The following is a 15095-nucleotide window of genomic DNA, read 5'->3' as shown; positions in this document are numbered from 1 at the left end:
TTAGGGCGCGGGGCAGAGCCACCGGGAGTACCTCCCGCCCCGCCGAGGAGCCCCGCGGGGCCTGGCGCCCCACAGCGACGCAAGGGCAGTGATGCAGGGACGCTGGGAAGACAGTGCAGAGAAGTTTATTAGCAACAAAGAGGTCTGCTGAGAGCTAAGGTTCAAAACCAGCCCTCGGCCGCAAACCAATACAGATAAAGGTTTACTATAAAGTCAGCATTTTTAGTAAGAAGTAGAAATAGGGTGGAGGCCCCTGAGACTGGCCTGAAGGAGGAGGCAAGGCAGCGAGTGCTTCCCCTTGGCAGGCCAGGTGAGATGTACCCGGAGCTCTGCTCACAGGAAGGCGTGGCTGCCACCTCTGGGTCAGACTGGATGGGCCACTTGTCAGCACCCAGGCCCACCGGTGGGGGGCGCGGGGGGCAGGCAGGACAAGCACAGCAGGGCCACGGGGCTCCCCACGAGGACAAATGGCTAAGCATGTCACCGTGACCATGTCCCCCGCCCCCGAGCGCTCTCCCTGGACCCGTGGGGCAGTCCCAGCCTTCTGGGTGCCAGCGGCCCGGACCCGAGGTCCAGCCATCTGCAAAGTGCCGGTTGCTGTTCCCAGTGGAGCACCAGGTTATGTCACTCTCCTCCTCTTGGTGCCTTTGGCGCAGCCCCTGCCAAACCAGCCACCCCGGACGGGGGCCGGGCTGAGAGGTGCCCCCTGGTCTCCGGGCGAGGGCTCCTCCAGACTCCGGCGCAGTGACTTCCGGCTGTGGCTGCCCTCCTCGCCAGCCCGCAGGGGAGTCGCCAGGGAGAAGATGGGGTCCTGCCACCTGCCGAAAAGGGAGAGCTGGGTCCGGTGTGACCTGAAGCCGCCCGGTCACAACCTGCCCCGGGACAGAAACCTGACTGAGGGACCCTGCGCCCGCCCGTCTTAACTGTGGCAGCTTTGGTGGAGGTGGCCCCACCGTTCCTGAGCTAGCAGGGCAGCCCCGGCCTAGCCCCGCCTCCGCAGAGCGCGTCCTTGGCTACGGCAGGCACGGCAGCTCAGGTGGAGGCAGGCATCCCAGCAAGGATGAGTCACTGGCAGCTCTGGGCCCTTCCTCTCACGGTGAGGCCAGGGGGCAGGGAGACCAGACCCTCTCCCCCTTCCCAGACTGACAGGTGGGAAGGCCAGCTGACTAGGGAGGTGTGGCCTACGGGCTCCCGGGTGAGGTCATGTGTCTGAGATGTAGAACCACATATTATAAACGTAAGATACAGATAAGCACTGATAAGGAAAATGAGCTAAGTTAATGTGAAAAAAAAAAAAAAAAAGTACAGAACACGATAGGCCCACATTACAGAACACCACACACATAACATACAAGAATTGCCAGGCCCAGAAGGTGAGGGATCCTTAATTCTTGAACCCTTTGATTAAAAGAAGTTACTGATTTCCCCTATAAGACCCTGGAAATTCACAGAGAGAGAAAGTGTAAACTTTTTACTCAACACACACACACACACACACACACACACACACACACACACGTCTAAATCATCACACGCTCTGCATTAGAACAGTTTCTTTACGCTCCCCACACCGAGGGCCCTGAGGGCACCCAGCCTGTGACGGGGCTTGCCGAGCGCATGTCCCTTCCGGGGCCTCCCCTCGGGGCCTGAGGTCCGGGGGAGCATCCAGACACACCCGGTCTACGCCCTCTCCCCACAGGAGTCCCCACAGCCAGGAACCGGGGCTGGCCCTGCAGAGCCACCACACCGCAGGCACGCCTCAGACACAGCCGGCAGCACCTCAGACTTCCTCCACGCTCGGCTCGGAGGACAGACACCCATCCACACGGGCAGGGGGGCCCGCCGCACCCTCACCTGCTGTAGGGGGGGATCTCCAGGCCCAGCTCGTCCATGAGGAGCTTCATGACGTCGTCACACTTCCCGTGGAGCTTCAGGGCGGCCCAGTCGTCCTTTGGGGTCCACTGGGGACAGAGGGGGAGGCAGTGAGGTCAGCAGCCTGGGTCCTCTCGGCTAGCCCCCCAGGGTGCACGAGTGCAGGACGGGGACGCCCCGCGGATGAAGGACGTGCCTCTGGGCAGCGAGGTACCTGCAGGTTCACGATGTAGAGCTTGGGCCGCCGGCTGGGGGGCTTGGTCATGCACCAGAGGCGTGGGTACTTCTTCAGAACCTGTGGGGACGGATGGACGACAGACAGACCACACACACCAGGGACGGGCTATAGGGAGCTGGGCTCTGTGCCACGCCGGCCAGCTGCCAGCAGGTCCACTCCCTGCACCCCCCCCACCCCCACCCCCGGCCCCGTCTGTGTACCTTTAAGCTGGAGCCCAAACACAGGATCGTGTCTGCTGCGCTGGCCGCCCGGGTGGCTGCCTCCCAGTTCAGAGGCTGCCCCAGGGTGCCCCTCTCCCCGAAGTGCACGATGGAGTCGCGCAGCGGCGCCCCGCACTTGTGGCAGGCCCGGCCGGTCTGGTGCCGGTGCAGGGCGGTGCGCTCCGTCACGTCGAACACCCGCACGTACTCCCGGTTGGGCGTGCAGGCCGTGCAGACCTGAGGAGGGAGGGGTGTGAGTGGGGACGCTGCCCCCCAAACCCTCGCCCCGCCCGAGGGGCCGCTCACCTCGATGTACATGTTGCCGTGGAGCTCCGAGATGGCCGAGCGCGGCAGCCCGCTGCGCAGGTGGAGGCCGTCGCAGTTCTGCGACACCACGTGCTGCACCTGAGGGGACAGGGCGGCGCTCGGAGGGCGGGGCAGCGGCAGACGCGGGCAGCCATCCTGTGCCGGGCGGCCGAGCCCCCAGACCAGGGGCAGCTCCGACCTGCGCGGAGCCTCTGAGCAGCAGCTGGTCCCAGCAGGATGCGGGAGGCCCCCCGAACAGCTCTGGGGCACCCGGGAGGTCAGCGTCTGCACCCCTTTCCCTTGCAGAGGAAGCGGGAGGCTGAGAGAGCTCAGCCAGGAGGCCACGCCAGTTGGTGGGCTCCTCCAGGCGTCCACCGGCCAACAGGCAAGGTGGCGCCCGGGACCCACGCTGTGGGCACGGCAGGTGCACGGCCAGCCACGCGGGGCGCTTACCAGCTTCTGCTCGTGCAGGCGGGCGATGCTCATGTGGGTGAGGGTGGGCTCCGCCTCACTCAGGTCGGCGGCGCTGCCGGGGAGAGGGAGGCGGGCGTCAGGCTCCCGCCGCCCCGCTCCGCCCGGGGAAGGCTGTGCGGGCGCTTACCTCACGCGCCTCCCTTTCTGCAGCAGCGTCCACACCCCGTTCGGACCCCGGTAGTCTGGGATGGAGGCGGCCTGTGTGTTCAGGAGGAAGACGAGCCTGTGAGCGGCACCACTGAGGCACCGACGGCCCCAGAGCAGGGAGCAATGTCTCTCCCCTCACGTCCCCGGCTGGGCCTGCATCAGCCCACGGGGGACCCTCGTCTGCCCGCCGGGGCCCAGGGCGGCGGATCTCATGTCCTTCCCTAGCTGGGCCCGCTCCCACCTGGTCCTCCAGCCTGGCTCTGCAGCCACACTGTCCGCCAGCCTGAGGGGGAGCTGGTCAGGCTCCTGTGCCCGGTGCTAGCCAGTGCCCGGTGCAGAAGGAAGGTGAACCGCTAAGTGGGACCCCTGCCCTGTCCCAGCCTGGTAAGTACTCGCTGCCCTCCCTCCACCTCAGCCTCTCCAGGTGAGATCAACACCTACTGAATTTCCCAATCCCCAGGCCAGGGAAAGGAGCCAGGGAGAGCCAGGGAGAGCAGGCGCCAGGAGCCAGGGGCCCTGAGTCCCTCAGGCTGAATGATCTAGTTTCCGGGGAGCCCTGTCTCCTTCCTGCTCACGTCCAATCGGCAGCTCTGACTCCCGGGGGAAAGTGGAACGCTCACCAGCAGTACCTCTCAGAGCACACAGAGGAGCCGCACGTGGCTTCGAGCAGCCACTCGTGGCTCCTGAAGTAGGGGCGTCACGTGACCGCTTCGAAATGACCTCCTGCACAGGGGCGGGTGCAGGGCCTCGGCGGGTGAGTGGTCGAGGCCGATGCAGCAGACGCCTTCCTTCGGAGGGGCCCTGCGCTCATCCTGCTGGGAGGCTGCTCGCCTCTTCCCCATAAAGCCTCACCCGTCCTCAGGGCTGGGCCCGGCCACCTCCTGCCCCAAGCCGGGCCCTCACCCGGCCGGCTCCACAGACAGGCATTCGCCTCCGCGCCTTCCGATGTCGTGTGCATTTCCTTCCGGGCGGAACGCCTTGGCGTGCCCTCTGCTGGGCCTCCTCGTAGGACACACGCACCCCCACCTCCATTAGGCAAACACGGCCACCCTCCCTGTCAAAGCCAGTCACGCATATTCCCCAGCCCGGGGCAGCTTCCCCATAGAACTTCTCAAAACCCAGCGCCTCTCCGGCCTCACCTGGTGCACCCCAATTCGCACTGCCTTGCTTTGCACTCACCTCCCTGACACTCAGAAGGATGGCGGGTGGGGGGCCAGGACACGGATGTGGGTTTAGCACTCCCTCAGGCCCTGGGGTCAGCGCCCTGACCTCCTGACCTTTAAATGAGGTGCCCGCCGGTGCTAAAGCTGTTACGTCCGCTTTTACGTCCCTTCCTTGTCTCTAACTGGGCATAACACAGGCTTCAAGCCTGTAAACGTGTTCACCTACGAGCGAAGTCCCAAACGCAGCCATTGCGAGCTTCTCTAAGACAAAAGGACCTCAGCGCCGCTTGTAAAGAGAATTTTTGGCGAACTGGAGTCCCGTACTCGGTCCGTGGGTCAGACGCCCAAAAGGGGGCGCCCCGGACCGCCCGTCCCGGCCGCGCAAGCTTCTCGGGGCCCGGGGCCCGCCAGGTGCGCGGCGTCCGCCTCGCGCCTACCGTGCTGATGCCCGCGCCCGTGTAGACCACCAGGTGCTTGGCGCCGCGCACGGCGCCGGCCAGCTCCCGCACCTTCCTCCGCAGCTCCTCGGGGTCGTCGCACACCTGCCGGGACCCAGGCCGGCGGTCAGCCCTCCCCGCCGCCCGCCGCCCCATCCATCCCCCGAGGAGACGGGCCGGCGGCGGCGGCGGGCGGGGCGCCGCGGGACTCGCCTCCTCCTGCCGCCGCTTCAGGCCTTCGCGCCGCCGGCTCCGGCCCTGCAGCTCGGTCACCAGGTCCTCGCTCTCAGCCAGCAGCCGGCCCTCCTCCGCGCTGCGCTCGGCCGCCTCCTTCCTCAGGATGCGCGACACCTGCGGGCGCGGCGGGCGGTGAGGGCGCGGGGCGCGGGGCGGGCGGGCGGTGAGGGCGCGGGGCGCGGGCGCGGGCCGCGGGGCGCGTACCTGGCGGAGGCGCTCCCGTTGCTGCTCCTCCCGCAGCCGCCGCACCCGCTCCGCTGCTTTGCGTTCCGAGCGGCTCGGACCCCCGGCTGCCATCGCTCCGGGACGCGCGCTTCCGCTTCCGCCTCCCGGCAGGCCCTGCGCGGCGCATGCGCGAGACCCGCCCTTCCGACCCCGCCCCCCGCCCGCAGCCCCCAAGGAAGCACCTGCCGCTCTTTAAAAGGCGTTTATTGGTCATATACAAAATAAAGAAAACTCATATGTCACAAACATACACTATGTACAGCAATAAATACCTGCGCCCGGCCCGCGCCCCCGGGACAATAACTTACAATAAATACTGCGCGGGGCGGGCGGGCCCCGGGGCCCCCTGCACCCCTCCCGGCGGCGGCCTCCGCGGTGGACGGAGGGAGAGCGGGGCCCACCGGGCAGCCCTTGTCCTGGGGCCCTAAGGTCCGGAGGAGCTCTGCACCCGCTCCGTTTGGTTAAAGGCTTGCGGGGCGCGCAGAGCAGGGGGTGGGGAGGGGGGGCCGGGCTGCTGGCTGGGCTGCTCAGCTCCGGGGGCACCCCAGTACCGAGGCTGCTGCTCCAGGGCGGTGCCGCCGTGTGCCCGGGCCGACAGGGACAGCACATGCCCAGGACACGGGCCAGGCCCTGTCCCACGGGCACACCCGTCTCCCCATCTGTTCCCAAACCAGACAGCCAACAGGAAGGCAAAAACGCGCCAAAAAGAATTATTCCGTGGCTTCTGAGGGGAAAAAAATCGTTAATGTGTTGGTTCCTTTCACTAAACCACAGCCCAAAAAAGTAACTTACAAGATCCCAGGGCGGAAATGGTGCTGGAGGCTGTGGTTCAGGCTGCCCCGCTGTGGAGGGAGCTCTGGCCAACAAGCCAACTCGGAGCCGGAGACCAGAGGGGCTCGACCCGTCCTGGAGCCCCAGCAGCCTGAGCCGCGGGCTGGGCACTGACCCCATCAGGAACCAGCACACCTCGTAGCTGCCACAAGGAGCAGCCGTGTCTTCCCACCTGTACAAAGGGCAGTGCCAGCTGGAGCAGCAGCTGGGCCTGGGCGGGAGCTGACCAGAGCCCACAGGTTCTGCTCTGAAATCTGAGCGTCCATGTTGGGGTGCGGGCGGAATCAGGGAGGGGAGGGGCACAGCATGGTTTACTTAGTGGACACGATTGGGATTCTTGGCTCTGGCCAAAGCCCTCGATTCACTGTGTCAGGAGAGAGAGGGAACACAGCACAGTCACGGGGGAAGAATAAGTAACAGGGATCAGACACACCAGTCACAGGTGGACACAGAACTACTGGGAAGAAGCCAAGGGGAGAGGAGAGTGGAGGGGCCCCTGCAGGGCTGGCGGGACGAGAACTGGATGCTCCCCCAGACCCGAGGGGCAGCTGCTTCCAACCCAAAACCCTGCCAGGGACACGGCCTCACCAACTCCAGAAGCTTCTGCAGACCAAACCCACGACCTGCCATTTCCGCTCAGCACCACCCACTCTCACCCTCCTCACCACCTCTGCCCTCCCCCTCCAGTCACAGCCCGGCAGAGGGGCACAGACACCCGCTCCCGGCCAGGACAGGGGGAGCTGTCCATCACATGGATGCTGTCCCTCCCACCCCAGGGCGGGCAGCACCTCTCTCTAGGGACTGACTGCTCTGACGCGATGCCACCGCCACCTGTCGCCTGGGCCCTGCCAGACAGGCAGCCTGGAGAGGAGGCCATAAGTGGCCGGAGCTATCTCCATGGCAGGCTGAGCGGCATGACCAGGATGGCCTCTGAGCAGCCAGCCAGCACCCCCGGGAACAGGCCAAGGCCCACAGAGACGGCCCGAGCCTCAGGGGCAGACACCACGGACAGCCCCCGCGGGAGCCCACGAGCTCTCCACGCCGAATCCGGAGACTGGCTGCCTCGGCCGCGTGGCCAGGATGGGGAGGCAGCTCAGCCCGAGAAGCACCTCCACGGCCGAGCGTCGGATCCCTGGAAGACACAGACCCCAAAGGAGGCGGAAGAAGGCCTGAGGCCGAGAGCTGCCAGCGTGTTCGGGGAGAGGAGGACAGGCCCTGGCCCGGGAGACTAGCCCTTGTCTGACACAGGGGCCCCCAAAACCACCTGGTTCTGCCTGGAAGCACCGCCCTGCAGCACAGACGGTTCTGGGAAAAGGGGGCCCCTGAGTGGCCCCAGCCGAGGCGGCTGACTGGACACCAGGAGGAAGATGGCGGGGGGGGGGGGGGGGGGCAGCAGCGTGATCTGCAAAGCCCCACCCAGGGCCAGAGGCGGGGGCCCGGGAGCAGCGGGGGCCCAGAATAACTCCCATCTCACCTGCCCAAACCTGACACACATGCGAAGCCGAGGACAGCAGGGCTGGGACCTCCTAGAAGCCGGGGGGCAGGCGGGGAAGCTGGAGAGGCTGGGCTGGTGGGCAGAGACCCCCCGCCCCAAACTGCTGAAGCGGGTCCCAGCCCGGCACCTGGCACCCCAACCCCTGCCCAGCAAGCCAGAGCAAAATACAACCAAATCCAAAACAAATACAGGAAAACAGACACAAGTGACACCACAGGTCAAAGGTCACCAGAAGCACCAGCACAGACGCTGCACAAGACCTCACCAGGCACGGGGCGCGGCGGATAAGTCACTTTCGGTACAATTGCCAAGTCAGCAAGGAGGACATGGGGACGCGCCTGTGTCGCTCGCGGCTTCGTTTTTTTTTCTTTTTTCTTTTTTAAACTAAGTTTTATAAATAACATCTGATAGCTCTGTGTATATAAAAACTAAACTCCAACAGCCACAAAGACTTGTCTGTAAGTTTACAAGAAAGGGCTTTTTTTTTTTTTAATCTTTTTTTAAACTAGCCAAGTTTCTATTATACTTTCTTCCCTTTTCCATTTATAGGGTCCAATGTTCTTGCTTTTTTTTTTTTTTTTTTTTTTGTAAAAAGACAGTTTTATAAATACTCTGCAGCTCTCTTTTTTTCTTTTCTTTAGCTTTTAAACATATAATTTAATAACTTCGTAAAAGGAACTTCTCTCTCTTAAATAAAGGGCTGGGTAACCACACCGACAGGTCATGTAAACAGCGACACGGACCATCGCGGGACACGGGACACACCTCACGCACGCTCACGGCCAGTGATTTGGTCTTGTTCAGTGCAAGGCGTCAGGCGAGCGTGCCCAGGCCCCTGGCCCACAGCCACACGGCGCCCGGTGCCCGGCACCCGGGTTGGGGGCCCGCCTGTCCGGGGCCCTCAGGACGCCCCGCTCCGAGGAGCAGAGTCCGTCTGAGGGAATGCCCAGCCCCCGGCCGGCCCACAGCCGTCAGGGCCCGGGCCACTCGAGGCAGAGCAGCCTCCTGCCCAGGAGCCCTGCCTGCGCAGGGACGCCGAGTCCCACAGCTCACTCCTCTCTGCTCCAAAGGGCCGCCTCCGGGTCACCCCCTTGGCCTTGGTCAAAGGGGCGGGGGCCACCCCACGGCACCGCTGAACTGACCAATCCCAACACAGACACACGCTGACAACACGAGACCGAGGGGCCGGCCGGCGCCCGCCGGGGTGTGGGTTGTGCTTCGCAGGGGAGGGAGGAGGTAGGACGGGGAGGGGGGAGGGGGACAGGGCTGCTTATGTGCCGCGTGCCTCACGGCCCCTCCCAGACCCGCCGGGGCCAGCGTGCGTCCCTACGACCGGGCGTCCGTCTTGGACTTGACTATGGTGATGACGCTGGTGGCGCCCACTTTGCCGGGGACGAGGGGCCCCAGGCTGGCGGCCAGGGGGCCCCGGGCAGGCGCCACGGGACCGCGGGCCACGGTCCTGGCGAAGGTCTGCAGGGCCTCGTACTTGGAGCGCAGGGCGTCGAGCTCCAGCTTCATGCTGGCGTTCTCCGAGGCCAGCTTCTCCACCTCCTGCTGCAGCTCCGCCTTCTGCTTCTCCAGCTCCTCCTTCTGCGTCACCCGCTTCACGCGGCAGCTGGCGGCGTAGCCGCGGTTCTTGAGCGTGCGCCGCCGCTGCTTCAGCTGCACGATCTCCTCCTTGGACAGGCCCCGCAGGTGCTGGTTCAGCTCCCGCACCGACATGGTCACCAGCTCCTCGTCCGTCAGGCTGGTGCCATTCTCGCCAGGCTCCCGCTTCACCTGGGGCACAGCGCACGGGTCAGGGCCCGGCAGCCACCGGCCCGGCGCCACCCCAGCCCGGACGCGCCCGCCTGCCCGCTTACCTTCAAGGCCTTGCTTCCTTTATTGGGGGTCGTCATAACCCGGGGGCGCAGCGAGCAGGCACTCTGCGGGACAGGGGGCAGAGGTCAGGACCCTGGGCACCCCCATCCTTGCCCCCACCTGCCCAGTCCCCAGTACCTGGCCCCGAAGATCGACCTTTGGCCCTGAGCAGGGCTGCTCCCCGTCTGCCTGCCCCTAGGAAGCCAGAGGAGGCCAGGAGGGCCCAGGGGGGAGGGGGACTGAAGGGCAGGGAGGGGGGCAGAGGCGAGGAAAGAGCCAGGGAGAGATCCGAGGGTCGAGGGGCCGGCCTAGAAGGAAGCCCAGAGCTTTAAAAATAACCCGTGTCACCCCAGAGCGGCTGTTCCTGGCGAGTCATGCTGACTCAGCACTTCCCTTGCTCCCTCGCCGCCTGGCACTCCCCAGGCCGCCAGCCAGCACAGCCCCAGGGGGCCCGCCGCCAGAGCAGAGCTGCCGGGACCAGAAAGGCCGGCCGGCCCACAGCAGGTGAGGGCCGTCGGGCCGGAGCCAGGAGCCCTGCACGTGTGCCCGGGTCCAGCCTCTGCAGCCCTGACCTGCGTCGGCCTGGGACGCGGCCCTGCTCCCACGAAGGCTCAGCGGGTCATCCCCACGGGGCTGGGCAGAGGGGAGGGCGGGCGAGGGGCTCCCGATCCTGACTGCTCGCTCTGGAGCCCTAAGTGGCTGTCCAAGCTTCGGGGAGCGCCCCCCCTCCAGGTGGCAGGCAGGCGCGGCGGATGGAGTAACCATCCTGTGGGTTTGGGTTGCAGCAGCGCGAGCCCGGCCCTCCCTGTCCAGGGTGTTTCACAAGAGCCCCCGCGGTGAGCCATCCGGGGGGCCGCTCTCAGGCTCCTGCCCGGTGCCAGCACCCACAGGGCACGGCACACAGGCGGCTAGACCACCCCCCCTCCTGCTTCCCAAAGCCCGGCCACGAGCAATTCTGCACGCCTCGTCCTGCACCTCCTGGCTGGGCCGGCCGCCACCAGACTGGCTATCCCCCCTCCCCCCGGGCCCCCCTCTGAGCTCCGCTTTCCGGGTTAGATGCGGGAGGTGATGGCGGCAGGGTGAGATGGACCAACAGACCCGTCTCCCTCCTGGGGGGCGGGAGTGGACTTCTCACCCTCACGGGAGCTGAAGTGCAGGCTGGGGAGGTGGAGGCACAGGTAGGCTCCACGCAGGCCCACCCCAGCCAGCCCGGCACCAGGAGGCCAGAGGCGAGGAGCCATGCCCACCGGCGGGCCCTCCCGCAGCAGGAGTTGGGCTGCAGGGACGCTGCCCCGGGTCCCGCCCCGAAGGAAAAGCCTTGGCACCAGCCTGTCCCACCCTGGGCCCCCGCCGCCCCAATGCTGAGCGCAGCGGTGACTTCCTGAAGAGATCACAGGAAAAGTGCCTCCTCGACAGATTTCACCTCCCCAGAAGGCCTGAACTCAGCACTAGTGCCGCCAGCAGCCTCCTCATCAAAGGTGTGCGGGGAGTGCGGGGGAGGGGCAGGCCTCTGCAGCCAGGGCTGGGCCTCCGGGCCGGCCCCCGCCCACCTGAGGACACACGGACACACACACGGACGGGACAGACAGCCTGGCCAGGGCACAGGTGAGGGCTCAGGGCACCTCTGGAAGCTAGGCAAAGGGGACCCCAAAGGCCAGGCCGAGCAGAGGCTGCCCCATCCCTCCGGCTGGCCCAAGCTGGGGCTCAGCCATCCTCCTTCCTTCACGCCCCCAGGGCAGAGTCCACTCGGTGGAGAAGGCCTCGGTGGCCCTCAGCTGCCCCAGCACCTGGGACCTCCCGCAGCCCAGAGTCCGTCACGAAGGGCAGAGATGCAAGTAGCTCTTCCCCTCGGCCCAAACTCCAGGCCATGGACACGAGGCGAGAAGCAAGACAGCCGGCTCCCGCTCCCCCTCCAGGCTGGCAAACCCGTGGCCAAGCCTCCTGTCTGATTCCTGATCAGGGCACATGCCCGGTCGGGGGCTCGATCCCCAGTAGGGGCATGCAGGAGGCAGCCAATGGATGATGCATCTCTCTCATTGATGTTTATCTCGGACCCCTCTCCCTTCCTCTCTCTCTAAAAGTAAAAATCAATAAAGACATGAACAAACAAAAGGAAGGAAAGAAATATCCCTCCTAAGGCATACAATTACAGCCAAAAGATCAGCTGAAGTGTTTGAAAACACCTGGCATCTCTAAGCCCCGGGCCCGTGCGTGCGTGCGTGCGTGTGTGTGTGTGTGTGTGTGTGTGTGTACAGGGTGGGGCAGAAGCAGGTTTACAGTTGTTCGTGTGGAAAACAATGCAATTAACAAACAGTGCAAGAATAAACTCCAGGTTTCACGTACTCAAAGCAGTAAGCCTCCTTTTGCCCCACCCTGTGTGTGTGTGTGCTGGTGGGGGGCAAATCTCTGCAGACATGAACCCCTGTGCCAGAAGGGTCCTCTGCGCTGGTCCAGACAAAACACCCCTGAACCTTGGGAGGCCAGGAACTACCCACACACCTGGGCGAGGTGCCCGGGACACCCAGCCCTCGAGCTGTCACTCCCCAACCCTCCCCACCCACCAGGGCCACATCCCTGCTCACCTGCACCACGCGGAGCCCTGAGCTCCGGGGGACAGCGCTGGGGTGATGGGGAACTGCCTGCTTGCCCCCCAGCCCCCTGCTGAGCCCCGAAAGCGCCCTCCACCTGCAGCCTCCCCCCAGAGGCCCAGCTGCAAAGGGGGGCAGGACCTGCTCACCAAACACCTCGGTCCCCAATGTCTACGGCCCGCTGCTTCCTCTCATTTGCAATTTCCTGGTAGAGCTGCACCTGCTGCCAACTGTCCCGTCCGCGGCCAGCGGGCCTCGGTACAAGGTGTACTCTGCCCGCTCTTCCCGGAGCCCCGGGCTCCCTCCCCGCCGGACCCCACCCTCCCTCCTCCCGCCCCCGGGCGGCCCCTCCCGCGGCCTCTCCGCTCTCAGGTCCCCACGGCCCTCGCCTCCCGCCCGGGGCAAACAGCCGCGCCCGGACCCCTCGGCGGGCGGGAAAGCCGCTCCCGCCGCCGGCCCCGCCCCTTCCGCGGAGAACTAGTTCCCAGTTCGGGGAACTGGCCGGGCCGGGCCGGCGGCGCCGGAGCGGGGCGCCCGGGGCGGGAGGACAGGCCAGGGGCTTCGCGTCCGCTGCCCCGTCCCCCGCCTCCCCTGGAACCTCCGTCCGGGCTGAGGGCGGCGCCCGGCCCGGCCCGGCCCGTTCCCACGGCCCCGCGCCGCCGCCTCGTGCCCCGGCCGCCGAGGCCCGGCCGCGCGGACCCCCGCGGGCTGGGCCGGCGGAGCGGTGACCTCATGCTGATGACTCAGCAGCCGCCCGCGGGCTCGGGCGGCGCGAGGAGCCGGCCCGGCGCGACCAGGGTCGTCCCGCGCCCCCCGCGCCGCCGCCCCGGCCGCCAGGGGCCACGGCGCCCGGGAAGGCGCCCAGACACCTGATGAATCAGCAGCCCCGACCCAGGCGGCCCGCTGCTCCGCCGGCCCGGGGCGCCCCACTGGACCCACCCTTTCCTCCCGCCACCCCGCCGCCCTCCCTCCGGGGCCCCCCGGCCCCAGCCGCGCCGCCCTGCCCGCCGCCCTCGCCGGCCCCCGGCCCCCGCCCCCCGCGCGCAGGGCCAGCAGCGCCCGGCGGGGAAATCGAGGCACGGGCGCCATCGGGGAGCAGGGCAGACCCGGGGGCGGGGGCGCCCGGCCAGCGCCGTCTGGGCCGGCCGGGAGGAGCCGCGGTCCCGCCGGCTGCACCCCGGCCCGGAGCCCCCGGCCGCCCCCGCCCCCGCCCCCGGCCCGCCGGCTGGGCCGCAGCCGCACTCACCCTCCACACTGCGGGCCCGGCGGGCCGGGGCCGGGGCGGGGGCGGCGGGCGCTCCGAGGCTGCGTGGGGAGGGCCGCGCGGGGGCTCCGCGCCCGGGATGGGGCTGGCCGCCTGCGCGGGCCGGGCCGAGCGCGCTGGGAAGGCCGGGCCGGACCAGGCTCGGGATCCGCCGCCGCCGCCGCCGCCGCCGCCGCTCCACAGACGTCACATGATGTTTGGTCACGTGGGCTCCATTCATGAAGCAGCGTCGCGACCGGCCGGGGCTTAAAGGGGAAGGCGCGGCGGCGGCGGCGGCGGGCGGCGGCGGAGGCGGGGCGTGGTCGTACTGGGCCTGCGCACTCCGCCGCCGTCGCCCTGGCAACGCGCGCCCTGCCGGAGCGGGGTCTCGCGGTTCCAGCCGGGAGCGCGCTCTCCTGAGGCCACGCCCCTTCCCCGGCTCTGGGGGCGGGGCCTAGCGGCCTGGGCGCTGATCAATCAAAGGCCACGTGTCCCCGCCGCTCCACCTGCTGGGCCCGGGCCCGGGTCTGTGCGGGGGCGCGCCCTGGGCGGGCCGGGGGTGCACCCCCTCCGCATGCCGCCCTGCTCAACCCTGGAGGCCACCCCGGCGGAGACGGGACGGGCGCAGTCATGCCCCTGCTTTTTGTTGTGCCTTCCCGTCCGTTTTTCTGGTTTCTCCTCTGGCTCCCTTTGTCCCCAAAGCGCCTCCTCCGCCCACCCGCGGCGCTGGGCCCTGGTGCTAAGTGGGCCCCGGGGAAGGGGAGACTGATGACAGGCTTGCGGCAGCTCACCTTATCTCCCCCTGGGACATCCCCGGCTGACACCACCTACAGCCTGATACCACCTACAGCCCACACCACCTACAGCCCACACCACCTACAGCCCGATACCACCTACAGCCCACACCACCTACAGCCCCACATCACCTACAGCCCTACACCACTGACAGCCCCACACCACCAACAGCCCACACCACCGACAGCCCCACACCACCTACAGCCCACACCACCTACAGCCCACACCACCGACAGCCCGATACCACCTACAGCCCACACCACCTACAGCCCCACACCACCTACAGCCCCACACCACCTACAGCCCATACCACCTACAGCCCCACACCACCTACAGCCCTACACCACCTACAGCCCCACACCACCTACTGCCCCACACCACCTACAGCCCACACCACCTACAGCCCCACACCACCTACAGCCCCACACCACCTACAGCCCACACCACCTACTGCCCCACACCACCTACAGCCCACACCACCTACAGCCCCACACCACCTACAGCCCACACCACCTACAGGCGCTCAGTGGGGGGCGTGCCAACCTCTGGGCCACAGGTCTCCTCTGCTCTCTGGAACTGTTCCCTGACTGTGAACAAAGGGTGAGACCCCTGATCCCATAAGGCTCTGGCCCTCAGCAGCGGTGGGCCTCCCCCGGGAGTTAATTTTATGTGTGAGTGTGACTGGGACCCGGATGCCCCAGTATTTGGCCCAATACACTGTGTCTGTGAGGGTGTTTTTGCAGGAGACTAAGTCGCAGGCTGGAACCCATCACCCTCTGTCACGTGGGTGGGCCTCCTCCAAGCAACAGGAGGCCCAAGGAAGCCGTCCGACCCCGGAGAGCTGTCCGCCTTCGGACACTCCGGACACACCAGCGGCCTGGGCTCTCCTGCCGAGGGCCTGGGAACCAGGATGTCAGCTGTCTGGGTGTCCAGCCTGCCGCCGCCCTGCAGGGCAGCCTTGGTAGCCACTTCCTCTGTACCCTC

The 15095-nt window shown here is 66.9% G+C and overlaps 2 protein-coding genes across 9 annotated transcripts; both read right to left on the bottom strand.

Moving 5' to 3' along the window:
* Window positions 1-109: 109 nt before the first annotated feature.
* SIRT7 (sirtuin 7) lies at window positions 110-5403 on the bottom strand. Of its 5 annotated transcripts, none has more exons than XR_014792974.1 (11): window positions 5279-5403; window positions 5051-5188; window positions 4838-4942; window positions 3218-3288; window positions 3070-3142; window positions 2617-2715; window positions 2311-2547; window positions 2087-2167; window positions 1855-1961; window positions 1353-1437; window positions 110-818 (listed from the first exon to the last, which is right to left on the bottom strand). XR_014792974.1 is itself a non-coding variant. In XM_084862017.1 (10 exons), exons 1-10 carry the CDS (start codon window positions 5369-5371, stop codon window positions 620-622), a joined length of 1221 nt encoding a protein of 406 aa, XP_084718143.1. In that variant the 5' UTR covers window positions 5372-5403; the 3' UTR covers window positions 110-619. The 5 variants fall into 5 exon arrangements, 3 of the variants coding, with proteins under 3 accessions (XP_084718143.1, XP_084718144.1, XP_084718142.1); XR_014792975.1 differs by having other exon boundaries at window positions 678-818; window positions 2069-2167; XM_084862017.1 differs by lacking the exon at window positions 1353-1437 and having other exon boundaries at window positions 2069-2167.
* A 2780-nt stretch (window positions 5404-8183) lies between these two features.
* On the bottom strand, window positions 8184-13577 carry MAFG (MAF bZIP transcription factor G). Of its 4 annotated transcripts, none has more exons than XM_084862101.1 (3): window positions 13320-13577; window positions 9488-9550; window positions 8184-9404 (listed from the first exon to the last, which is right to left on the bottom strand). In XM_084862101.1, the coding sequence occupies exons 2-3, from the start codon at window positions 9521-9523 to the stop codon at window positions 8952-8954; spliced, it is 489 nt and encodes a 162-aa protein (XP_084718227.1). In that variant the 5' UTR covers window positions 9524-9550; window positions 13320-13577; the 3' UTR covers window positions 8184-8951. The 4 variants fall into 4 exon arrangements, with proteins under 4 accessions (XP_084718227.1, XP_084718229.1, XP_084718230.1 ...); XM_084862103.1 differs by lacking the exon at window positions 13320-13577 and adding an exon at window positions 12223-12398; XM_084862104.1 differs by lacking the exon at window positions 13320-13577 and adding an exon at window positions 12068-12092.
* Window positions 13578-15095: the final 1518 nt, after the last annotated feature.

Source organism: Pipistrellus hanaki (assembly GCF_964339955.1).
Source record: "Pipistrellus hanaki genome assembly, chromosome: 16".
NCBI classification, from domain to species: Eukaryota; Metazoa; Chordata; class Mammalia; order Chiroptera; family Vespertilionidae; genus Pipistrellus; species Pipistrellus hanaki.
Note: the sequence above shows the minus strand (reverse complement) of the source record. Positions and strands in the feature narration are given on the sequence as shown.

What these genes read in the sequence shown, in the direction of transcription:
- SIRT7 (XM_084862016.1), bottom strand. Translation starts at nt 5,371, where the DNA reads ATGGCAGCCGGGGGTCCGAGCCGCTCGGAACGCAAAGCAGCGGAGCGG. An exon ending in CAGAAAGGGAGGCGCGTGAG is followed by an intron (nt 3,143 to 3,217) that starts GTAAGCGCCCGC and finishes TCTCCCCGGCAG; the next exon opens with CGCCGCCGACCTGAGTGAGG. An exon ending in TCTACATCGTGAACCTGCAG is followed by an intron (nt 1,962 to 2,086) that starts GTACCTCGCTGC and finishes CTCTGTCCCCAG; the next exon opens with TGGACCCCAAAGGACGACTG.
- MAFG (XM_084862101.1), bottom strand. Translation starts at nt 9,523, where the DNA reads ATGACGACCCCCAATAAAGGAAGCAAGGCCTTGAAG. An exon ending in AAGGAAGCAAGGCCTTGAAG is followed by an intron (nt 9,405 to 9,487) that starts GTAAGCGGGCAG and finishes GCTGTGCCCCAG; the next exon opens with GTGAAGCGGGAGCCTGGCGA.